The 26,672-nt window shown below is 41.6% G+C and overlaps 1 protein-coding gene across 1 annotated transcript in view; it reads left to right on the top strand.

Annotated features, from left to right (window-relative positions):
- The window catches only part of LOC311275417 (netrin receptor UNC5D-like), a 188,949-nt gene that overhangs the window by 101,387 nt on the left and 60,890 nt on the right, over positions 1–26,672 (top strand). The window contains exon 3 of the mRNA XM_084383965.1: positions 8,645–8,851. Within this exon, the coding sequence (XP_084240091.1) occupies positions 8,645–8,851 (207 nt within the window). The remainder of the gene's footprint in view (positions 1–8,644; positions 8,852–26,672) is intronic.

The raw sequence follows: 26,672 nt of genomic DNA on the forward strand, positions 1-26,672 counted from the left end.
TGAAGTTAAACAGAAACTGGTGATGCATGATGTCTGTTAGTTGTTATTATTTTAAAATGGCAGCATATTAAAGGACTGCCAGTTCCTCACATGTATGAATAATTCTAAAAATTAGATGTTCAGTTAAAATGTTTTAGGCTCCGAGCCACTGACTATTGGACCAGGCATTAAGGCAATGTTGCATTTTATTAAAGCCATATGTTCTCTCCCACTCTCGCACACTGCCTCCCTTTCCTCGCTCTCTGTTCATGCTGGTAATTCGCACTCGGTATTAGCAGGAGATTCATTTTTCCGTGCCTCACACCTGTTGGAGGTTTGAAATCAGAGATCACACATGTGCCATTGTGGGAGTGGTAATTTGAATTCGGCACGCTATAATGAGCATCGTTTATGAGGAGCAGCTGAAATGGCGGCCACAAAAGGGACACAAATAAGTAAACTTGCATTACAAAAACGGGCAAAGTGCAGAGGGTGGTTGTGGTTACTCAGACTGCAAGTGCACGGTCATTTATGCCCATTATAACTCTTTCAAACTGAAGCAAACATGTTTAGCCTGAATGATCAGACCTGTTTACCTAAATCTGCCCACACCCTGGCTGCAGGTAGGAACTCGGCTTACTGTTGTAACTACAGGTGTCCTACCTGCTGTAGGTTAATATAGATACAAGCAGATGGTGGCTATGATGGTGGCAAACAGTCAGTCTTTAACAGAAAGTGCTAATAGCTAAGACCCTTTTTTAAGGGGGCAATTTGTAAGATATGGTCAGAATTTCTGTTTAAAATATTCGTTATCAACAGTGTGACGAAACGGCAGTACTGATATGTCAAAGACGTCTATGTACTGTGTTGTAGAGATTTCTACTGAAGCTAGCATGCTAACCAGCTAGCCCCAGCCCACCATATGTAATGTAAAGAAAGGAGGTTTTTTTACACCTGTTTTTCTTACTAAACAAAAATATACAACCATGCACCTTCTGTAGTCAAGTTTCTCGCTTTTACCAAACTAAGATGAGCTTAACTGCCTTGTCACCTCATCATAAAACACACTTCAATCAAGCTCCATATAAACAAATTAAAACTCACCCAAACATTTGTATTTGTCTTTCCACAATCACCTCTGCTTTGGTCAAAATAAATACTCTATTCACAGAGAGAGATGTGCAAGTATTGCGGCGCCACACGCTGTTTTTCGCCCACTGCTATGTCGTCTCATCCTCGGAGTGGTCGGGGTCGCTGTAAGTCACCTTCTTACTGTATCCCCTGTCTCTACACTCCAGAGGCTGTTTTCAGTCCCAGTCTGGTGTCCAGCTGTGTTTACTGGGAGGGAGCTGAGCCCCACTGACTCCCCCTGTCATCTGAGGTTGCAATCCAGGCAGCTTCCCGTCAGCTAATAGACCCTGTTCAGGGCAGACATTTTGACTTGTCAAAGCAGGAAAAGCACAGGTGTGACCTATATCGTTAACAATGGCTCCATTCCATTAAGTGTCCTAGTAAGCCATGGCTGTGAGTGAGCATGCACAGTGCCAGAGCAGAGACAAAGCTGTGTTTTTTTGCACCAGGTCTTCAATGACCAAGGTTAAAAATGGTTTTGCACAAGCTGTCCAAAGATTTGAACCTGTGTTCAGTATCCCATGCATACAAGAGGGCTTTTGTTTTCATGAAGAGTAACAAGTACTTCCTGCAAAGTGCAGCAGTGGAAAGAGGTTCAGGTTCAGAAGGAAACAGCCTCTTCGAGGATCCCTCTGCAATCAGCTCTGCTTCCCAGGAGGTGGAATTTAAAGTCTCTGTTCAGGGAGGGCTGTTCACATTGCTGCTGGATTTTTGGGCTGTGTGTCATTTTTTGAATTGTGGTGGAGCTTCATTGGTGGCGTCCTGTTATTGTTAGCTACAATGCTCTGATGATGCTTCTTATTTTTTGATATTCGGTGAGTGGAACCAGCAGCTGAATGAGAAAGCTCATGAAGCAGACAGTGAAAAGGTGAGAGGAGGTTGTGAAAATCGCCCTGATGATCCAAAGGGACTTGAACTGTTGATTGTTAATCGTCGACAGCCTCGTTGTTGCATTGAAGTTGCAGCTTGTGACGCTTTCTAAAGCCTTTTTGTTTTTGTAATCTTGTAATCCAGGCCTGGATTGTTTACTGGATGAACTCAGTCAGTACTGTACTTGGTCACGATCTTGAGTCTGAGCCGGGGAAAGAAGGTCCATGTCATCTGAAAATTTGATGACATGGGATGGAACGGGTGGGGGTGTTGGTGTACACACTGTCCTGCTTGCTTCTGTACAGAACAAGCAGCGGGGTGTTGACACGTGCCAGCTGGGGCCCAGCGTTCCTGTAGAAACTATCAGAGCACCAACCGTTGATCTTGATCGACTGCAAACTCTGTCAGGAAGTCAGATATCCATAGGATCAGCTGGTATTTGAGATGGAAACAGGACAGCAGGATGTCAGACAGGATATGAGGTTGGAATTGAGAACTGAGGTCCAACTTCTGTGATCCTTTTGGTATCGTTTGCCTCCAGGCATATTAAATCCTTCTATTGATGCTGGCAGGTTTCTCTGAAAGCTGCACATTCAAAAATAATGACATCAAACTAATGTGTGGTGTCGTGGTGGAGAGGAAGAAAATGTCCAAAGTAGGGGAAATTGGCTTGTATTTTCCATCACCAATTCATACTGGTGATAGTCCACTCCTGTCCAAAGACCAGAAACAATCTAAAAACACTTCGAGGTTGATTACAGCTAGCTCAGATACATGAAGATTATACAGGGTATGGTACTGGAGGTAACTCCAGTGTCTGAGATGTTTTTGAAAACATACAATTTTCTTCATCTTCGACTTTTTTTGGCTTATTTCAAGGGAGGTATTCTTTGTTGGACTTGTTGGAAACTTTATTTGTGGTAAATATTATCTGAACTTGCCTAACCCCTACCCGCAAAAAGCCACCAGGATAAAGTCGAGCTGTTATTTTTTTTTAAGAAGAATTAAAAAATGTAAATGCGAACAAATCATGTTAAAACAGAGTCTAATGTAGTCATGGATTTAAAGAATGACACTCCTAGTCCACAGCGTAGCTTCATTTCAAGAAGAAAGATGACAACCGTGCTAGTCGTCAAGTCTGTAAAATTATAACTTCAAGTCGGTGTGGAACCAACAATATGCTGAATCACCTTTCTGCACAACATGGGCTTTAATTTCAGGAATGGCGTGTATCACAAGTGTTTCCCAACCGAGCAGCACGCTCGTCAGCAGGTGTAAATATCCTGTGTTATAACAAAGTGAGTGCCACAGGCAGGCTTAGCATGTTTTAAAGCCTAAAAGAAAACTGTTGCAAAAAATATTTTCTCATTTTATCCATTTGAAATGATGACAGACTGCTGCTACAGCTAGCTCTCAGCCTTCTTTGCAGGCCTTTTTGATCAGAAGTAAAAGAAAATCAGGCCAATAAGGTGAATCACTAAAATCCAGTCCCTATTTGAAAGTGGAGGAGAGCTTGGCAAACATCAGTCTGGCTGCTGCCTACAGCTTCACCAAATCACTCCGAGTTTGCTGGAGCAGCAGTCATCCTCCTCTGTGTGAAACAGCCTGGGCCATCACCCAAAGGCCTCTACCAAATTAGTCCAGTCAGCTTGGGGCTCTTTCCCCCTCATTTCTTTTAGATTTTCACTAAAAGCTATGAATACACTGAACTGACATAAGAGACCACACTTGATTTTTAATTTTGCATGTGAAAAGACGGAGTGTTTGCTGTACTTGAGGAAATGAAAACCTTCCCTCGCAGGTTTGCACCACAGCTGATGCAGCATGAACAGACTGTGTCTGCATTTCCAGGACAAAAGTTTGTTTGTGTGCTGAGAGGCAAAGAGAGGGAGAGAAAGAGAGAGGCTGTCTGATAGAGCTATCACTCAGCCCTTTGGCAGTGATGTCTTGTTTTCCTCTCAGACTGGGCTAGATGTATCTCTGCCCCTTATATGTTATTGCCGGGCTGAAGCATTGGTTGTAGATCAGCGTGAAAACTGTGAAGCACAGGGCACGACGGGCTCCTGATTGACAGCGGCGAAGCATATTGAGGAGAGCTGTCGGTCTTCTCCTTTCCTGGGAACATGTAGATGGACCAAAAACAGACCGGTAAATAAGTGCAGCACTGTCAGCACTAAGCCTGGGTGTGATTAAAAACATGATGTGATACCAATACCAATGAAATACTATATATTTAATACACTTTTTACTTAAACATACTACAAGTACTTTTGAACAGGCTACACAAGCAAGCAAGAAGATTGGCTATTTCTAATTATTATAGGTGTTCCTCATGCCTGTCACTGGGTCGGATTTTGTCTTATGCCGCTTGAATAAGTCGTCAAATTAAAGCTATTTTTACGGTGGAGTGCTGAGGATGTACTGATGAGTCTGACAGCCTGAGGAAAGAAGCTGCTCCGTAGTCCGGTGGTCATATTACAGGTATTAATCTTACACGGCCACATTACCTCATTGCCATGCGTCCTGCAAACAGCTGTTTAAAAAAAAAAGAAAGCAAAGTAGTTGATGAAACGTTGTGTTTTTCTTTCAGGGACAGAAAAACAGGATCTTTAGACACAAGGCAGTGGTGCTCATATCTCTTCTGTCCACAGGGGTCACCAGAATCAACACGAAATTAAGGTTCCTCGCAGTGGCTTTAAAAAAGTGCAACTCCACCATGATTGCTAATTAGGGTAAAGTTAGCAGGGAATCCATGACAGATTGTGAAACCTAGCACACAAACCCGCCCGCCTCCTAGCACTTTTCACTTCAGTGAAATCCAAGTGAAGTTTAAACACACAAGATGAGTCATTTAGCTGAGGAAAAAATATCTTAAGTGAAGTAACTGACAGGTGCGGTGTCATAGAAGCTGCTGGCCGAGTCGCAACAAATGATTATTTTCATTTTCAGTTAATCTGTTTGATTATTTCTCTTGTTTAGTTGTTCAGGCTATAAAATGTCACAAAAATTGTAAAAATTGTAGATATGTGTTTTCCTCAAATGTCTTGTTTTGTCCGCAACCTGAAAATATTGAGTTTACTGTCATAGAGGAGGAAAGAAACCAGAAAATATTCACATTTAAGAGAATCAGAGAATTTTGCCTTTTCTTTTTCTTGAAAAATTACCCAAACCGATAAATCAACATCAAAATAGTTGGTGGGTAAAATGGTAATGGTTGCAGGGGACCAATCTCACTTTGCATTTAATCAGAGAACAATTGCGGTGAATGGTGAAACCATACAGAGTAATTTTTTTCAAGATCCAGGTACTCAAAGGATCCGACGCAGGTGTTGCTTGCCTGGAGAAGTTTTTTGATGCTGCTTGGTACCTGGTAATTTGGGTTGATAACTTCAAGGTGCCGAGTACTGGAGGACCCAGCTCTGGTTAACACCGTCAGACTCTGCAGTCTCATGTGACAACAGCGTGACTTTTTTCGTTTCCATGCGTCTACAAGGTAGGAGTCATCCTATAGTCCTTGCTCGGTGTTGCACTTTGTGTTCTATATTCAGCTATTTTAAGATCAAAGTCAGCGTTGTGCTGTTCCAAGAGACAGTTAAGTGCTTGTGCATCCCCCTAGAGTGACATGTCCCACCACCAGCCTGAGGTTAAATCACACCAGAGTGTCTTTTCTTGTGTCTCACCTAATCTGTCTGCTGGAATACTATCCCACCTGCTGAATAAAAAATGAAAGGGCCTACAGACAACTAACTTTGGAATAAAGCCCGTGATGCTTTACTAAACCTTTACTGCAGCTGATGAGACTATGAGGTTTCATTTGAGGTACAGTGGCATTAAACTGTCATGTTGGCGAGCCTTGGTATAATACCTGATCTATTAACAAATGACTCATTACATGGACGCCTGTGGCTTTTGTTCGACGACTGTGTGTTTGTGTATTCGTGTTCCCATCTATCATCTCCTGAATGCGCACTCCCGTCTATGTTTTGCATCTATCCAAACACAAACACGCCGTGTCAATGCTCCGTGCGCACAAACAAATTGGTGCGCTCTGTACAAGAAAAAGCTTGCCTGAGGCCAGTCATTTTGAAATTAAAGCATGTCTCTTTGTTCAGCCTCAGTTCCAGGAATGAGGGAGAGAATGTGAATGTGTCACATGGAGGGGAGAGGAACACTGAGCGAGTGCTGTGATTTTCACAGCCAGGGAATCAAACAGTCTTTTATCTATTCCCCTCAATCAGGAGACATCCGGCAGGAAAGGTAGGAGGATTAGATTAGCTAGAGAGCAGGGAGAGAGAGAAAGGGAGAGTGGGTTCTCTAATCCTGATGGGGTTTTCAGAGGTACACCCATCACTGCGTGCAGCCGGGAGTTGGGATCGGGAGGGGCGGGCGCGGGACGGTTTGCCTCACTAAAGCCTTCACACTTGCATGAAAGAGGTTCCAGCAAACTAGGGGATTAGTCGGAGTGTAATTACACTTGCGGGGCTTCAGAAGTAGCAAAACGTGCGTTGACTGGAACACACCTCAGACGGGCAGAAAGTGTAGGGAGCAATGCCTGTTAATGTGTTGCCGGTGAGCCGTCGGTGAATTCTTTAGCTGAATTAACTGTCTTTAGTGAACACCCGACATCCGAGAGATCAAAGAAGTCCTCACAGGACCGCTGCAGACCCGCCTGATCAACAGGACGACGTCCCCAGTGCCGTTTGATTTCAATGGCATGTTTATTCCTGTAGTTTATACTTATGCGGGTAACACATTGTTAACACCTCAGTGGTTGTCAGTACTTGAAGTATACTTATAGGTCCTGTATTTTGTTCATTTTCAGGTTCATACTTGTATTTTTGGTGTCATGGTGTAAATTATGCAGTGGTATTTCTGCCTACTGAGATGTCAATTCATTGAGTATCTCCAAATACTTCATATCTCCCTAAAATCTGTACAATCTAAGATAAAAGTTTGTGTAAGTCAATAAACTATAATAAATGATTAAAGTAATGCAATTATGCCATGAAGTATAAAACAATACAACAATTGGGCCTTTTTTTTCATCAAATTGAGAAACATGAAAAAAAAATTTCTTAACACTGCATAACTCTTTAAACTATGTGCATATTTTAGTTTTTGAGCAGAGTTCAGAGGTGTTTTCAATGTTTCATCTGCAGTAGAAATATTTCTCCAGTGCCAACATTTTGCTTATTGTGCAGTTACTTTGAAGTATCTTCAAAAGCTCACTGCTTCACTGGTGCCACCACTCATTGTCACGTCCTTTTGCACCACACGTTATGTACTGACGTCATCACGCAAATGCAAGACTGAGCTTTCCATTGCAAAAATAATGAATGCTCAAGCGATTAGGTTTTTCTTTTAGACTGATTTAAACAGGACCATGTAAACAACAATCTCCTGCAGCCATGGGAGGTCCATTTTCAGAGCGTTGGTATTCAAAAAACACATTATTTTTCTCATATTGTCCATTGCTGCAGCACCTCTTTTCAACCTCTGTCTTAGTGGTCCATTTAAGTGCCTGTCTCTTTGAGGTCCACCTCCTGGAACAGATCTCACAGGCCTGAGCAGGCGCCACCCTCCGTGTTTACACATCAGCTCTGCCGAGGGTTTTGCAACCCTGGTTGTTTTGGGGGCGGCGACTGCGTAGTTGTGACATCACAGCCTTACAGAAGGCACAGTAAAAGTGCATTTCTCTGCATATTGAGCGGTTTAATACTCTCACAGAAATCATATAGCAGCTCAACCTGCACCGTAATCCAAAAGAGAGGGAAATCTTACTTTCTACAATACGGGCCCTTTAATACAGTAGGATTTCATTGGAATTAAAAACTGCTGAATGTCTCACAGCTTAGCCACTTCTCCAGAGAGTCTTCCCTAGAAACTCCCTTAAAATCAGGATTTCTCTCCATCCAACAAAACTGTATTTTAGTCTGGTTTTTTTTTTGTACTCATACAGAGAGGAAAAACATGGCATATGTTGAGGCAACAGTGCAGATAACCGTTATGTACCACTGTAGATTTCCCAGAGGAGTTAAACCCCTCATGATTCGAAAAAAATAAAGAGTATGTTAACAAACAATAACACTAATGGCATAAATTATTAAAAGCTAAATAAGGTACTTTTATCATCGTACGTGTTTTGCAGATTTGCAAAACAAAGTGCAGCCTAGCATTCTGCAAAACACCCCGTGGCATCGTCTGCACGTCCCTGAATACTCCAAATATTAAACACTGTGGCACTCGGGAGGATTTTCTCTACAGAAGGCTTTCTGTAAATTATTGTATCGTAATGCTGTGAAGGAGAATGGATGGCGGGGATTGGGTGATGTTGTGTTGTTGTGTTATTTCTCATGCTGTGCTCCAAAGTGAATTGCTTGAGGAAGACGTCTCTGTAAGGAGAAATGGCTACCAGTTGGGTCTTGTTTCAAGGGTGAGGGAGAGAGTGAGGGATAGTGGAGGCCGGGGGGAAGACAGAGAGTTAGTTTTAAGGGTGTTTTTGTGGCTGTGTTGAAGATTTAACTGCAGGGTGTTTTGGCATGGATGAAATCTGAGATGGCTTGAGTGAGCCATCATGCTGTTGTTGATACAAAATACGCTTTTCTACTCAATTTTGTCCAGCCAATTAGTTTAACTCTTCTTTCATTCTCCTTTTGTCCCTCAGGTCCCCGAGGTGAATCCCTGCAGCATGGCCAGTCTGGGACACTGCCGCACTTCCTGGAAGAGCCCGTTGACGCTTACATCGTCAAGAGCAACCCCATCAAGCTCCGGTGTCAAGCTCGGCCTGCTCTTCAGATCTTCTTCAAGTGCAACGGCGAATGGGTCCACCAGAGCCAGCACCTGTCTCAGGAGCACACCGACATGGGGACAGGTACAGCGTACACCGGTTAAATAAACACTTTATATTGTGAAGCTGTGTTTTTAAGGCACATTGTGTCATTACTATCGCGTATCGAACAATGCCGTGTCATTTTGTACTCAATTTCGTTACTTCAGAAGTAAATCTCATCAGCGTCAGTAAGCAACAATAAGAACACAACATGCTTGTACCGAGATCTAACAATGCTGCTGATTGGCTGTCTAACGTTACACAACGTAGAGACGTTCAGGGAAAACACTACATTATGCCCAGCAACGGGGCTCGTTATAGAAATTAAGAGGTCTCACTCTGCAGCTATTTCACAATACCACATCATCATTCCCTTCTTCTCCTTCTTTAGTCCAGTACTGCACAGATATTAGTTCTGTAGATATCAGTCTCTTCATTTCAGTTCAGTTATGCAGGTTGACTCCAGCTTTCTCCAGCTGCTCACGTGTCTTTGAACAGTGTCCTCCCTCTAAGCGAGTACTTGAACCATAATGATTACTGTTATTTCCTTTCTGTTAAAATAGATTTTATAATTGGTATTGTTCAGGATGGGGATGGGGTGCCAAAAACCTGTATTAAACGGGCTACGGACTAAACCTTACATACCACCATTGTGATAAACATTAACTGTTCTCTTATCATTAATTTACACACACAAAGCAAAGTTAGCAGAGCAGAGAGGCTGCAGGGGAGACAATAAAGTGAAGCAGGTGAAGTTAACTCGAAGTTTATTCAAGAACATTCTGCTGCAATAAAACCTTTGCATGTAGAAAGTCAATACTTCATCAATACACCTGTTCAACAAGTATAAATATGTACAAATGTCGACAACAGACAACTGTTTTACAACAAGCACAGCAAGCTAGCTCAGCCGATAGTGAACTGTGACTAAAAAGCTACCGGCACACAAAAAGCTGTCTGTATGTAGTCTAACTGTTTAGCTCAGTTTGACATGTACAGGTATCTTAAAATGTGGCAAATTCTTGTAAACCTGCCTGAGACAAACCAGCCTCTCCTCTGTCTAGCGGCGGTACCTGCAGACAGTGAGTCACATCAGCAGAGGAAGGACGACTGACACTGACTGATGTCTTTGTTCTTTATTCTTTCAAAACCTCACTCAGTAATTTGATGTCAGGAACGTTATTTATTTTATTGACATTTGAGGGACTGTTTCCAGCAAGATATCATTGAGTTTGTAGCGATTTTGCTGTTGTGAACAATACTGTTGCCGCTCTGTAGACAATATAGTTGTATTTAAAACCGCTTGTCCTGAATTCAGACTTTATTAACATGATGTATTTTTTTTAAAAAACAATTGTTCGGTAATGAAAAAAGAATTGATAACGGTGCTGAAGAACCAAAGGAAACAATACCTGATACCCAGCCCCAGTACAGATCAACAAACATGCTGTACACAGGACATAAAGTACAGACATGCAACTCGCAACTTCCTCCTGTCACTTTAACTTATGAGGACAGCATTCACACAGTATGTCTTATAGCAAGGACTGAAGTCTTAAGAGTGAACTTTGCAAATGGGGCTTTATGACAATGCCTGCAGCCATGTCCAACCCTGCAAAAGTGTTTCGCCTCGCTTCTTTAGCGCACACTTGTGTGTCAAGCTTTGATTTTAAACTGAAATGACAACTGTTAGGCCATGAAAGGCACCTACTTGTTCAATTTTAGGGTTTGACTTTGTACTCGGTCTCGTACTGACGCAACTTGCTGAAATGCAGTTGTTGTTGTTTTAACTTGTAGAAAAATGAAGTCGAACAAAACTACAAAGACGAATTTCCCTTTTCTTTCTAAAGCCCCTTGTATGTTTTCATTGCATCATCTCACAATGGGTATTGCATGTCTCATGAACTCAATTATGTTTGTATAGCAAAAATGGCACCAAAAAAAAAATGAAGTATACCCCTTTTTGGTCCTCAAATGTATTGTAATTAAACAGACTGATTATCAAGTTATATGTTGTGAAAAGTTTTATTCCATTGGGAGGAAAGTTGAGTTCAAAGCGTCGCGATAATTAAGGCCCCAGTCTGACTTCTCAATAATATTAATGCACGGCCCTATCTTGAATCTTTGTGAGCTGAAAAAACATAAAAATATTAGCAACACTAATAATTAGGTCTGCACTGGACATCAAATGACCACCATCTAATTAGTGTATAACTTGTTGAAAGAGGTAAAGATGAAGGCAAAAATATTTATGAGCCTTGCCTTGCCTCGGCTTGCTATTAGCTCACCAGTGTTGATGCTTCACTTAACACACACAACCAATCAATATCTCCCCCACCAGAGTTAACAATGGTCCTCTAAATTTTTACTGCCTCCAGTCTGGATTCATAGCTCTGCTCCCATCTGGCTCCTTATCACCATTCATATCTGATTCTGCCGGGACAGACACGAGGAAGGAAAGAAATGGAGAAGGGAAAGGACTGAGAGAGAGGGAGAGAATAAAAGATGAAAAGGAGAGCATCTTAAAAAATCCACCTTTTGCTTGTGTCTCATAAAGTAAGAAAGATCTGCTCAGGCCTGGACTGAGCCGGGATACAGTAGGTCCCAAGAAGCACAAGCTGCTGGAGGATATGACTAAATAAGTGCATGCTGACTTAAGGTTTATATTTTATATTATTTATTGCAACCTTGGTGTACAAATGTAGAAACGGCGCACAGTATAGAAAAAAACCTTGATGGGAGAGTCTGAACAAAAAAAAAAAAAGCATTGGCCAAGTTAGTTGTTTACCATTTGGTAGAATTATTAATACTATGCCGTAAAAGTTCCCAGAGAGTTTTGTGTATGCTATTCTGAGGGCTTCTTCCGGTCTCATCAACTCTTCAGACTGTTGCTATAGCACCAGTGCTCAAAGCAGAGGTGACAGCCTTACAGATAGACAGGGAACTCCTGCAAAGTTTAAATTTAATGAAGGCATAAAAAAATAAGTCGTGCTGTTTGTGCTGGTAGAAACTGCCTACATAAACTCACGACTTGATCCTCCTCCCTTTTAATATGTATGAATATATAAATATATATATATTCTTCCAGCAACATTTCCTTGAACCATGAGAGTTTCTCCTAACCATAAGCAAATAGCCTGAGTTGCTTCAAGCAGCTACACCTTTATCGTTTCCGTTCACCCTTCATGGTGGAATGGCATCACTTTCTGCCACAGTAGACAGATGCTTTCTGCAAAAAAAAAGGTGTAAAAATCTTTTGCATGCTCCCTTCGCAGCACTTAACAGCAGACAGACGAACAGCTGGTGAACACATGGGAACAATTAAGATACTTTTTTTTTTCCTCAGGAGGTGGTGTAAACCAAAAACAAAGCTATCAAAAGAGTCAATATTGGACTTTCATTCAGCAAGTGGCCAGAAACAGGACGCCAAGTAACTGCTAAACTTTCTCAAGAGCTGCTGGATGTGTAAAAAAGCAAGTTAGTTGACCCCTAAATGACCCTAATTCTCACTTGATTTATTGCCTCAGTGAACAGTGTCCTAAATAGTTTATGGTCTCAATCCCTAGTTTCAAGTCTTGTTCAGTACAACATGATGTTCATTATGTAAATTATGGTCCCGTTTAGAGTAAAATAGATGCATAGATAAATTAGGGCATGCTTTGTAGTGTGGCTACCTTTTGACTCTGGAGTCAGACGGTGTGTCCTCACAGGCCCTTCTCATGAGAAAAACAAGCATATAAGTGGGTTGATTGAAGACCAATATTAAAGTTTCTTGTCCAGTAGCGACCTCTAGTGGCCATAGTTAGTATTACACCGCAGGGGAGGAAGTCAGGCGAAGTAGTAGTAGTACGAGCAGGTAGGGGGAGGACACGGGGATGGATGGTTGGGTCAATTATTACAAGTATATTAACTTATATAGTGACATAAGTAACGTGAATAGAAAACCAACCAGGTAGTTTTCTTGCCTAAACCTAAACAAACTGCGACTATAGTACAAGAGTCTGGAGCTGGTATGCTGCAAGGGTGATCTTGTTGTGGTAGTCACTGGCGATAAACCTATTCAGTCGTTCGGTTGTGAGGACGTGTGGGTCAGGTCCTCAGTCAGATCCAATCAGGAGGCTGAAGCAGTGTCATCCCCAACTCCACCCTCTCACCAAACCATGGTGGCATCATTATATCAGGTTTAAACCTATACCTAAACCCACCTTTGTCTCCTCATACAGAAAGCTTTATCACTGATTGGGTAATAATGCAGTTATACTGTCTTTTGCTTACAATAACTGTCTCCACACATCATGGAGCAATGTCATGAATGTAGTCAAGTCACATAAAGACACACAAAACTGCTCCTTCTATTTCAATTTGGTTCTTTATGCTAGATATGGAAGAGAATCTACAAAATCCCAACGAAGTAGTGGATCTCTGGCATCACTTCAAAACATTTAGGAACTGTTACAGCTATTTTATTGGATGATGCCTCAAAAAGGAAAAAAAACAATAGGAGAACAAAATGTCCCCGAATTAATGCCAGTATCTGTTGATTTTTAAGAACACTAGACCTGGACATCTTTCACAGCCCACACTTGTGGTGTGACTGCACACTCCAACAGCCTCCCTCTGAAAGCAGTAAATAGCTTCAGATGTTAAAATCATCGAGTCCATTCAAGCGTGGTATAATTTTTAGGTCATAATAAGAGATTCCTCATCGCTCCTTTCAGCCCAACACTGAATGAGGAGTGTGAAATGATTCTTCTTTAATGTTGACTTGCTTTCAGGTGTTTCTCCATTAGGCGACATATTTCTTTGTGTTGTTTTCAGGTAAATTGCAGCTCTGGTTGTGACACTGAAAATGGAAAAGCGGCGATATTTGCCAAGGCTTTGTGAAACAAGAATAATGCGAAACTCTCCAATACTTCTTAGTGTAATTGTGTTAAAATAATGGTAATGTGTTAAAATAATAACTTCTTTCTAATTATATTCTTTGATCCTCTTTCAAAAGAGCCTGTTTGGCAAACATAAAACCCCCATTCATTACTGCTACAGGTTGAAAAGAAATGATGATTCATCATTGGGTTTAGCAGGTCATTACCAATGTTGTGTCAATTTTCAGAAACACCTTTTTTTTATTCACTCAGACTCCAGCATGTAACACAATCACATACGGTATATGTATTTGATATTCACACATCTACATACAGTCATCTGCCTGTCTAGATTCAAAACATGAGTCCATTAGTTTGCTGCAGACTTAAATACCTTATTTTTACTGAGATTTTGAAAAGATATTCATGGTTTCATTCATTCCCCAGAGGGTGAATACTAACGATTCACTTAGCGCCACCAGCAGCACTTAACCAGTGAAAATCTCCACATCTACTGAATAAAGTATGTAGTGCAGATATTCCTTGGTGATTGGTGATTCCCCGACTGTAACATTTCAAAATTATTATTTTTTTGTGAGGGTAAGGGGTTATTGTTCGGCTTTTATTAGACTTTCAAAGTTTTAGGTTAACCGTCTCGGCAGTTATTGAATGGATTGCCGAGGAATTGGGTTCAGACATTCATGTTCCTCACAGATCACCAGATCGTCCATCATCATATCAAGATTTCACTTTGTTTAAAGGTCCAGTGTGTAGGATTCAGGAAGCTTTGAAATATGTTCATAATTAAGTTTTCATTTGTGTATAATCATCTAAAAATAAGAGTTGTTATGTTCTTGTTATCTTAGAATGAGCCTTTGAAAACAGAGAGAGCAGGTCCTATTCCACAAAGTCCGCCATGTTGTACTGCCATGTTTCTACAGTAGCACAGAAGGGACAAACCAAATATTGCTTTCTTTCGCTTTTTTAGCAACCACTGTATGGGGAGGGTGAGATGAGGGCTATTTAGTTGGTTACAATTTGCAACCTTACTGCTAGATAGCGCTAAATCTTACACACTGGTCCTTTAACAGTCACTCCAATGACATACAGCCTCAGCTCTATTTCATGCTGATTAGCTAAAGTTAGCATGCTTTAAGATTGGTAAACATGACCCACTTTCTTCAGCATTTTAACATTGTCGCTGTGATATGTTACCGTGCTGATGTTAGCATTCAGATCAAAGCACTACGAAGTCTAACAGCCTCACAGAGCTGCTAACTTGAGTCTAGTTTGACTATTGATTGAACATGACACTGAATTTATGGACGGAAAAGATAACTGGTCATTAAAAGGCACGCGGCTCTTTGCTGCTAAAATATACGTATGTAAAATAAGCATTTCAACATTGCTTCATAAAAACTAGCATGTGTTTTTTCTTGGCCTTTATTCACCTGCTCCGATTCATTCACTCCCTCTCCGTGTCTGTCCTTTTTTCCTCTCTCTCTCCCCAATAAAAAAAAATATCTAAGCTTAAATGCATCTGCTCATATTATAACTTGGTGTGCTCTGGTTGAAAACCCCTAGAATGGTGCCCAGCATGGTGATGTAAGGCTTTGCTGCTTGGACATGCGTTAGTATTCACAGGTGAGGGATACAGAGGATTTCTGTGGACATGACCGGGTTTTAAGTGAGTGTTTCTAAACTGTATCTGATACCGACAGTTTCCATGTTACTGCTTAGGCTTTATGCACAGGCAGAGGTGGGCCTACGTGCCGCATGTTGAGAAAATGAACATCTCGCCAGAGCTGAGACACTTCTGGCTGCTCATCCGGCTTCATCAGTAGGAGGCAGATGAACAGCTGTATCTCAGTACAAGCTATTATAGTCTGAGTCAGGTGGTAGAATGGCCCCTGGGTTCAGCAGCGAGCAGGGGGCCGAAGCTATTAAAGCAGTAAGCTGTGAATTAAATGCGCACAGACTGAACAACACGTGCCCTAACATTGTTTGACCAGGGGTTTGAGGCAGAGAAAGAGACACCGTGTTTGTCCAGAGGCAGCTAACTCAGCTAGGGAGATATATTTTAGCCTTGTATTGTGTTGTTTTTCTCACATTCAGTCTTGGCTCGGATATGCCTTCCAGGAAACAGAGCAGCAGACAGGAAAAGAAATGTAGAAACAGAAGAAAATGTGAACCACAGCTTCTGTGGATACTGTGGCTGTTGCCATGAGGATGAGAAAATCTGGAACAATATACGGACCGTTCCAACTGGATGAATCGCGTCGTGTTTCTCAAGCTCTAAGATGTGCGGCAGAGAAAAAAAAGATATTTTTAACACCTTGTAATGGATAAATATTTCATACCTGCAACTCATCTTCTCTGCGAGGAGCTAATCCTGACTTCTCGACTTCCCGTGACAATGAGCAAGTGTGAGCTGTGTTTGTCTCATGACTTCTTAAGAATGTAATGCTGAAGAAAACTCTTTCTAAGAATACATCACGCATACTTAGCTTCCAACGAAGCACCTGAAGTGTGTCTAACAGAAGAAATGTACAGAACAAAAGAAAAAAGACAGACTACAATCGGTGATGTGAACTCAGTGTATAGTTTAAAGGGACAGTTCACCCCAAAATCAAAATATATATATGTATTTCCTCTTACTTGCAATGCTTTGTATCCACATAGATTGTTTTGGTGTGAGTTGCAGAGTTTGGAAATATCGGCCGTTGAGCCGCTCTTGAAGAAAATAATCTTGTGGTGCTCAAAGTCAAACAAAATTAAATTGGTAACATCAGCTTAGTTAGCACGAGTTTAATAGAAAAAAAATAGTTCTGACATGAAACTGCTCACATCAAGGTCTGTGGATTATGTTGAGTAACTAGGTCATGATTTCTGGAAGGAGACATTGCTGTTCAAAAATAGCACCACAAGCTGAGTGCCATTTAGTTGCATTAAGTTTAAGATAACGCAGACTCTCAATCTCTATGGCCGATATGTCCAAAACTTCCAACCCTTCCTCATCAGAAAAACGACAATATACATCGACTTAACATATTTATGTTTCTTTTTAAGCAGCGACTTCTAGTGGTTGTAGTTGTCATTGCAGCAGCAAAGGAGGAAGTCGAGCAAAGTAACAAAGCAACAAACTCCACACAGAGGGGTAATCAGGGTTAAATGGCTGCACAGGTCTTTCATCCAGGAGACCACTGTTCATGTCCAGTGTGTAAAGAATGTTAAGGGTGTTAGTTGCAATTGTAACAGTACGTAGAAAACTGAAGATACACAAGTAATTGAGGTATTTCAACCCAAACCACTTTTTGTCATTAAGGGACACAGATCTGCTGAAAACTCAGCAACTCACACCAGAATAATCTAGACAGATAGACGGCACTGCAGGCAAGTTACAGGCTTTGATTTTCGGCTGAATTGTCACTTTAGTTGCACCAAAAAACAACCCCATTCTTACAGTCTGTTTTTTTTCACCACATCTTTTTTTTTTTTTTACCAAAACTTTGCTTTGTGCTGCCTCATTTGAATCTGAATGGATCTACTGTGTGTTTGTGCCTCTCCTCACACTTTTATTCCAGACACACTGGTTTAAAAAAAACATAAAAATAAAAAATAAAAAAAGCACCAACATGTCAAGTTACTGCTGCTGGTGATCTCTGTGCTGCAGGAAATTCAGGCTGTTGGTGAGCCAGTGCTTTACCAAATACTGTTACCTAATGTAGACACAGCGAGAAATGTGACTTTATTTTCAGCTGAAATGTCACTTTAAGCCTTGTTATATGTGAGACAGATACTTCAAGATACTTTATTGTTGCTCCACTAATACAACCTTGTGCACTTGACAGCTGGCTGTTCTGGCCAGACCACATTTATTTAGAGCCACTGTGCATGTAACTGAGCCCTCGCAGCTTCTCTGAGACAGCAACAAATACAGCCGTGTCAGATGTTGAAAGAATCGTCTTTTCTTGACTTGTGGTTTATGTATTTCCTACTGGAGCTAAGATACCCGAATGTTGTTAGTTTTAAAAAAGCCCTCTGCCCATAAATCCTTCAGATATTATGACTATGCGACTATTTCCCTGCCATCTATTCGGCTCGCTTTCTACTCAGGCCAAGAGTTGAAAAAGTTCAGTGTGGTTTCTTGTCTTCTAAAGATTGAAACCAGACGCTGTTGTCATGTATCGCTGCAGGATATAGTGCAGGCTGCAGAATCTGTAATGAATGCCCATTTATTATCATTATGCAGTTATTATGAATAATAACACTGTTGTGCTATTCAAGCCATTAGCTCGGCGATGGTGTGCTGTCAACCTGAAATATATTGCAGCTATCAATAAAGAAATGTTTGTGAGATAAAAGAGGAGACTGAATGTCGAAACATCAGAACAGCTTCTCTCATTTCGGCGCCGCCATCAGTTTGAGTTTATTAGATGTGCGGCCTCTGTTATTAGTTTTTCTTATATTTGTGAAAAGTGTTCGGAAAGATGTTTCCTTACACCAACAGACATCTAAACTCCAAGACATTAACTGTAAATGGGTGATGTTTGAGGTGGTATTTCTCGCTGCCACCAGCAGAGATCACATTAATTTATCATTTTTACACTTAACAGTAACGAGACATAACTTGTTAGACAGCTTCAGAGGTACTGGTAGATGGATTTTGTTACCTTTGGACGATGTTAAGCAGGGTGTTTCCACACTCCCAGTCTTTGTGCTGAGCCAAGTTGGCAATAGCTTCATACAGTATTTAGCGTACTCGCATAAAAGTGGTATTGATCTTCTCTTCTAACTCTTGGCAAGAAAGCAAATAAGCATTTTTCCCAAAATGTCAAACTCTCCCTGTTACTACACAGATTAGGTTGCCTCTACATAAAAAGCAAAGACTCCTGCAAGGCCCAGATATTGTGGAGTAGCAGAAAGCAGAGGCTTTTGATGGGTTAATGAAAACTTTGAAACAGTGAGGTAAGAGCTCGAGCCGACGGAGAGACACGGGCATTAAACCTCTCAGCCGGCCTCATTACTGGTCTCATTCCTTTTGAACAGCTGTGGCAATCGGAGTGGCATTTTGAAAATAGCTCACTAAAAGGAGAGGAGAGAGTTTCTCCAAGTAGAAAATAATGTTTGCATGATGCAGAGTTTGTAGACGTGAATGTAATAAGGCACAACAAATCTGCTGCCAAAGGCAGATGGTGCAGCATTTAGAGACGACTGCTGGAGATATCGAAAGGGCAGAGTTAGTTATGTCCTGCCTCCACTGATATCTTTCTGTGATCTACTGTGCTTAACCCTCTCTCGTAGGCTTCAGCAGGATAAATGAATAATAGAAGCGGTAACCGTTTGTTCAAACCATTAATATGATTGGATCAATCAAAAACTACTTTTGTAATCCTGCTGTATCACATCACATCGCTGCTAAAAAATGCATTTCAGGAATTAAAATGAGATGCCACAGTGCCAGACAAAAAAAAAAACCAGGCCGTGACGCATGGGAATATCGCTCGCTAGTAATCCAGTGTTTTTTCGAGGAGAGAGTGAGAGGAAGAGACAGACGGAGACGGCGAGAATGAGCGATAATGAGAGCGGAGCAACTTTTAATTGTAGTGTTTTTCACTGGCAGCTGCTTGCGTCCAGTGCATCCACAGGATATCGCATAAAGCGGCACAACTGACCAGATTGATGTGTGCAGAAGTCTGTGTTGGTCTACGGGAACCTGGTAACGTTTGCACGTGATTTCAATCGATGGAAACTCAGCCGATCTCTGTGGGCACTGGCTCTGCCCGGCGCGCTACTTTTACAAACTGAAAGGATGCAGGTTTATCTGGTATATCTGTCCTGCTGTCTTCATCTGGCTGTAGGGATTTAATGAGTAACTGAAGGAGAAGGCTTTCATATTTCCAGTATAAAACACCTGCTAGATGACAAATTCTGAAACATACTACCAATTAATTTTTATCCTCCTGCAGAGTGTTCTTCTGAAGTCACATCCACTTGTTTTTTAATGAAAAGTGTTTGTTGCACGTTTCCTCCAAAGGATGTGCTCACCGTCAGAATCAACAAATTATCATCCGAGTGAATTTGCACCAAAAACAGCCTCGTTCTCAATCGTCTACAAGTTTTCCACCAAAATACCAAAAACTTTGCTTTTAGCTGCCTCATTTGAATGTGAATGAAACTACTGTCTGTCTGTCTGTCAGTGCCTCTCCTCACTCCTCATGTTCCAGACACACTGGGTATGAAAAACATACCAAAGAGAAACACGCCGCCATGTCACGGTACTGCAGGTGGTGGTCTTTGTGCTCGGTATCCTCCCGAGCATGCATCAGTTCCTCGTGAAAACCATGTATGGCACAAACATCAACATTTCATTCGCTTTCATTCTGACATCAGAAGAATAGCCCAGCTCTTTAGCTTCATGGCAGTGTATTTTTTTGGTTTATACAGTGTTTTTAAAAAAGTGTAATTAGCTACATTTAGACATGAAGAGATTAATTAGTGAATCATTAATTAACAGAGTAAAAAAGAAATGCTTTATGTTTGGAAAATCATTTGGTGATAATGAAAATGTCTTCAGAAGTAGCCTATTAATCAATGCACACACCTCATCAATCAAGACACATTGCTCTCCCCTACACGACAGTACATTAGCAGCTTTTAATAGTAATAACTATCGACATTGATATTGATGATTCTGGGCCTGTTGCTGCTTTGTATTGTATCGAAACCCGATGTTGTGATTCTTATCACACAGCCACACATCCGGTGGGTAATTAGGCTCGTTGAGGGTTCACTGCTTGAACGGTTTTGACATCTGCGATGTGTGTTTTTTAATTCTGCAAAGCAAAAACGTCCAATCGTGACTGAAATCAGTGAGGCTTGTAAACACTGGAGGAGATTTTTATTTCGGTACGCAGTATTCCCAACTTTCACAAGTTTTTTTTTTTTGTTTTTTTGGTCAGTCTGCTGAGTGTAGGTTGTTGTTAGCTTTCTTTTCATTGAAAAACAATAGAACAGAGGCCTGAAAGAGAGAGCAGAGGAAAGCAGAATGTAATAGCCTGCCAGTAGGAGGCTTGTTGCTGCGGTCCACATCTGTTCAGTCAGTGTGGGAATTTGTGTAAGTAAATCGAATTGAGTTTAAAGTTATCAGTTTGGATATATAAACATTTCTACCACTCATGTGAGAAGCGGCTCTGCGTGTTCCTCGCAGTTCTTGCACGTTTCCCTGTGGATATGCACAACTGTTTGATGAAACGCTTAAATATCCATTGTATAGACATGAGAGACTGTGTCACCCACCCAGAGTGCATTTTATGAGCCAACATACTGTATTTTCTGGCTTTACAAGCATCAAAATCTCTCATAATTCTCTGTGTGCCCTCGCTTTAGCACTAAAGGTAACTGGCCTCACCTGAACCATGAAACAGGAGGCTGATCAGGGCTGACAGTAATGGCTGCACCACATAAACACAAATGGAGTGCGCTGTCTGCAGAGAACATAGTCGAGTCCTGACTCAAATATTGTTATGCGATTCCTGTCGCTGTTAAGAGTCGTCAAGGCTAACGCAAGACAACACCTTGAACTGTATTCTGAGACTGAAAATGAAACGCATCAAGGACCGAAGCTAGCAAAATCAAAAAATAAAATAAATTCAGAAATGGCTCTGAAAATGAATTAATAGATATTTCTGTTTTAATTCGCCTCTGCATGTATTAACCTTTGCATTAAGAAAAGGGTAGGTCATCCTGTCAGGTAGAAAATATCTCTCAAAATGGAAAACTGTCTTTATAAATGATGTTAAAAGGAGATAAGGTCATTCTGTCAGGTTGAAAATATCATTAAGAACGGTTGACTATGTCTATAAATACAGTTTAAAAAACAGAGTAGGTCATTCTGTGGGGTAGTAAACACAGTGTCTATCAGGATGGACTAGTGTGTCTATAAATGTAGTTAAAGGTCAGATTGATACATATAATTAAAACGTAATATGTATTAATTTTTTAATTGTATTCACACATTTATTTCTGGATTATCTTCATTTTGCATTCTACAACAAACTTATTCAACTTGTATATTACTTTTACGCATCCATCCATTTCTGCTTTATCATACACATTAGGTGGTCGTCATTCAAAGCCAGTCCCAGCAGAGTAGGGAGGGTGTAGGTGGGAACAAGAACAACGCCACATGAGACATCTTTCTTGGACGCACTAGGTGATTTTACAGCAGCTTCGACAAGGACTCTCATCTGGATGATAATATGTTAAACAAAAAAGTCATTTATGTCACATTTTATGTGTTAATTAATGTCTACATCTGTTGTAATATTGCCAAGGCGCATTAATGACATTTATTGTCATTATTCATCTTAGATTTTGGCAGTTTCAGCCCACCATCCCTAAGAAGTGCTAAATTATAGCAGCACATTTAACATCCTTAAAACGTAATCCATTTATAGCTACATCGTTACATCACTGATCGCTAACGTTAATATTTTGCAGAGAAAACGGGGCACTGATCAGCTTTCTAGACAACACGATTATTGCTGCACAGCACAGTGTATCTTCAGATTCAGTGCAACAGCGTTATTTCCTTATCCCCTTTGCAACTGCTAAGCCTTTTGATAAACCACAGGCAGACAAGGCTCAGCTGGATATTCCATGTAATCATTGCTACCCAGATTTTAACCTCCCTTCAGGAAAACAGCTTGCACTGGTAAACTCCTTCTACTGATTTTAGGAAGCTGTATCGAGTCTTTACAGACAGTAAATCTTTTATTTATCATCGAATTGCCTTAAAAATTTCAAAGACAACATAAAAGAAAGGCAGCTGCTGTAAACTAAACGCAGCACATCCTGACCTATCGGGGAAAACAACTTTATTTTCGTCTCCGCTGAAATGCTGTAAGAAGGGCGGGAGATGGAAATGAGTGATAGAACTCAGGAGATTACTGAAGGACGGGGTGAAAGAAGAGCAGAGAGGAAACAGAGGGGATATCTGTGCTTATAGACTTCAGCTGAAAGGATGATACCCTGATGGAGCGATAAGAGAAAGAGGGGATAAAGGGAGAAAGAGGACATTGGAAACAGAGAGGGCGGCAGGAGAGTGAAAGAGAGGCTGAAAATGGATACCACGTCGGTTGTCTCTAGAAGGAGAGGATAGCAGCTCCTGCAGATTCAGTGATGAGGAGATAGTGACAGAGGATTGAGGAAGTATGGATATCTGTTCCTGGTGACGCTCTGTCAAAGACCGACTCCACTGTTGTGTATTATGATCCTAGGCAGCTGAGAGATACCATCAGCCAGGCATGAACCCGGGACAAATAAAGAAAGGTGGGGACTGGTTCGAGGGGGGGAAGTGAGATGCCTTGGAGTCTCTCAGTGTCACAAGTTATTAGACAAAGGAATGGAAGTGAAATGAATGAAGTGGCACACAAAAGTGAAACCCACTTGCAGATGCAAAAGTTGCTCCTAATAAGCAGACACGCGGTTTTTCGGATAAACATAAACAAGACGACTGGGGGAATGACACAAATAAGGACTCGCAGCATTTTAATGCCTGAATTATCATGATTTTTTCATGCACGGAGTAATGCGTCCCTTTGGTTCCAGGATTAAGTATGACACACACAGCTGGGACCAGACTGAAGATGTTGCTGCGAGCATGTTCCGCTTGTCTAGCAGGGTTCGTCTGTGTCTGGCCCTCAGCCAACCCTCACAGCCCCCACATGCTGAGCTGCACGCCGCAATGTCACATCACACAAACACTTCCCCTGAGCTGAGTTCACATCAGTCAGACGCTCTCCTAAAGCTATATCCATCCACCTCAACCCAAAGCCCACGCCGTGTCACCCACTATGTACACAGCTGCATCGCGAGGATCCCTCAGACGAACAGATTTCTGAAAAAAATCCTCCGTCTTAACGTGGTGTTAAGTACGACAGAGACATCCCGGAACCTGCGTGAGCCCAGCCGGACCAGTCGAGTTCTGCTGAGCCGCTTGGATCAGGAGCCACTTGTAGCTGGCGTTGCCTGGCTCCCTCGAGGGGCCTTTTCATAGACTCAGCCAAGGCGAAACAATGGGCCAAAGCTGGGAGAAATCAGACCAAAGGCCTCGTGCCAGACAGACCAAAAGAAAGGCAGAGAGGGAAAGCGAGAGCAACGTGGGATGATAAGTGAGCATCAGCATTGGTGTATCTCTTCCTGACTCCTTTATAGAGGCTACATTAGAGACATATTAAAGGATGTGATTGAAGGGGCAAGTGAAAGCCGCTCCACCCTTAGAGTTGTCGTCAAGGCTTTGTGGCACTCTGTCAAGAGCCACTGGCAAGAGCCTGAAGGCAAGGCAAAAAAAAGGAAAACGGGCGTCCAGGGACAGGGCTTATGGAAAGAGCTCTTTGTATTCCTGAATGAGAAGTGACCGAATGTCATCAACATGACCGAGCGGTTATTGGGTAATTTTTCAGACGCGGTGTCAGCGAGTGTGATTCCAGGCTGCTTGGCAAAGGGACTAAGCACTTTGATCTGCGCCAAATGTGAGGAAACCTGAGTCTGAGCGTCTTTCTGATTCAAGTCCTTTGTTTATCTCGCCTCCTGCAGAAACACCATGGCCGTCACTCAAACAAACAATAGCCACCCTTCCATGTGGGCATATAGTCATGACTAGTTTTTCATGCATCGGTGTCTGAGTGTGTGTGTGTGTGTGTGTGTGTGTGTGTGTGTGTGTGTAGACCATTGATTGTACAAAACATGGGCAGAGCTTCCAGGGCTGAAATGTGAAGCCAATGCAGAAGTAGTCTCACTTCTTGGATGGAGACTTTTGGTGTAAGCCTGCCATTGGACTGCATACGACCATCAGGCTGCATACTCTCTTTCACTATCCGCCATGACTGTGATTGGTTCGAAGAAATACAAACAATACCCCCCAATACCGGAATGAGAGTTGTTGACGCCATGCTGTGGAGTTTAGCGCGGCCATATGAGACTAATGCAGAAGTGCCTTAAACCTGCGTTCTTTCTAATAGCCTGCAATGGTTTCAAAAAAGAGTCTGATTGTATGTAAGCTTATGAGAAAATGACCCTACTTCTTACTTGATTTATTATCTCAGTAAACAGTCGAGTTTATGAGTTTATGGTCTCATTTGTTAGTTTCAAGCCTTCTTTAATACAGAATGATGTTCATTTTGTAAATTATGGACCAACTTGGAGAAAAACTACCCAGATGTTTCATCCGGTTCTCAGTCAGATCCAATCAGGTTTTCCTCCCAGGCTCCACCCTCCCCTCCAAATACGGTCCCTTTTGGCTCCAATAAAACAAGATGGCGACAAAATCAAAGCAGATGAAGTCACAGTGGGTTACACCTGGTATAGTCTTTTAAGCAAACTTACAAAGATTACAATTCTTACACAGATTGTAAAATGAAATTGGCTGGCATGAGTGAGTCACATTTGTTTTCTCATTTCATCTCAAGTTCTCCTTGTTGTGCCAGAAAAACGAGCTTCTGGAGTGAATCTGCCGAGCTGTAGCTCACTCTGAGTCACTTCATCTGCTTTCAGCATAAAGCGTTGCATCAGGAACAGTAGACTGTTGTTTATTCATTAGATTCTTCTATTTTCTTCATCATTAATAAAGATGAGGAAGTCTGATCGGGAAAAAGAAATTGTAAATTAAGAGACAGCATGCCTAAACCCATTCCTCTGTCTTCTTCGTGCTTCAGGCTATTGTCATAATCCAGTAGTGAAATGCTTGTCAAAAAGCACTTTAGAGTTTGTATCTTAGACGGATATAAAGGTGCGGGGATATTTATTTGTAACAGTTGCTTACAAGAACTTTAAATCCTAAATTGACATTTTTTCAGACTCTTCACCAAAAGCCACATACGGATCAAACCAGATTTTTAATGTATTGTTGGTTGGGTGGCAGGTCAGTGGGAGGATAGGGCGCCATAGGGGTTCACGTCATAATAACACTTCCCTATTTCTTTCCCCTATTTGTCCACACAATACCACACTGACACTGCGCATTTCTCATGATGTGAGGACAAATTTACACCCTCACTTGAGTACAATCTTGTGTTTTTATTTTCCCCGTTGCTAAATCTGCCTCACTCTCACTTAATCAGGCATGTTGATTAAGTCTCTAATTTGTAGCGGTGGGAAGGAGGAGTAGATGGAGTGGTGTGTGTGTGCGTGCGTGCGTGTGTTGTACATAATATCAGTCAGTCGTTGCAGAGGATTACAGTGTCTTCAGAGAACATTTCTGTTTAACATTACTTCATTAGGCTTCCTTTGATAACCTTTCATTTCACATTATTAGTTTTCATTTAATCCCGGCCCATGTCTAAGCTGCCGTCTGCAGTGTACGACATGATGGCAGAAGCCTGTAGAGAGACGACTCTTCTACAAGTGTAGGGCTGAGTAATTAAGCTATGAGCCACAAGAGGCCGAGCTTTACAGTGATTTCTGAACAGCTGCTCTGAGATCTGTTGTTAAGCACGACTTGTTAGCTGTACTGAAAATCAGTGTAAAGTACAACCTTTACTGATTTATATCATTGTTGTTCGGTTCTCTTTTGATACTCTTTATGGTTCTCAATTTTATCAGTAATAGCCATTCAATATATCAACATTCTGCAATTTCCTCTCCAGAGTTATAAGTGTTGGTGGCGGGGTCCGCCATTCCCATGTGAGATTCAACTTGCCTACCCACAGATGTGGGATTCACAGGAAATGATGCAGCATTACTGTTGGTGATTTTATCTCTTTGGTATCAGCCGCTCTGTTTTAAATCTGCTCCAGCTTTATCAGAGATTTACTGCTAACGCAAACCCACAATTTCCTCCTGCTGCAGACACATTCAAAGCACTCACATGATGAAGACGCCTTTAATTGTGAAGCAGTCAAAGGAAATGGAAAGTATTTGTCACAGAGGTTAGTGCTGAGGAGTCCTCCAGACAGTTTTCAGTTTGCTTTGTGGCAACAAAACCAGATATTTTAAGCCAA

This window comes from Pagrus pagrus (genome assembly GCF_965226575.1).
Source record: "Pagrus pagrus genome assembly, chromosome: 19".
In the NCBI taxonomy this organism is placed as follows: Eukaryota; Metazoa; Chordata; class Actinopteri; order Spariformes; family Sparidae; genus Pagrus; species Pagrus pagrus.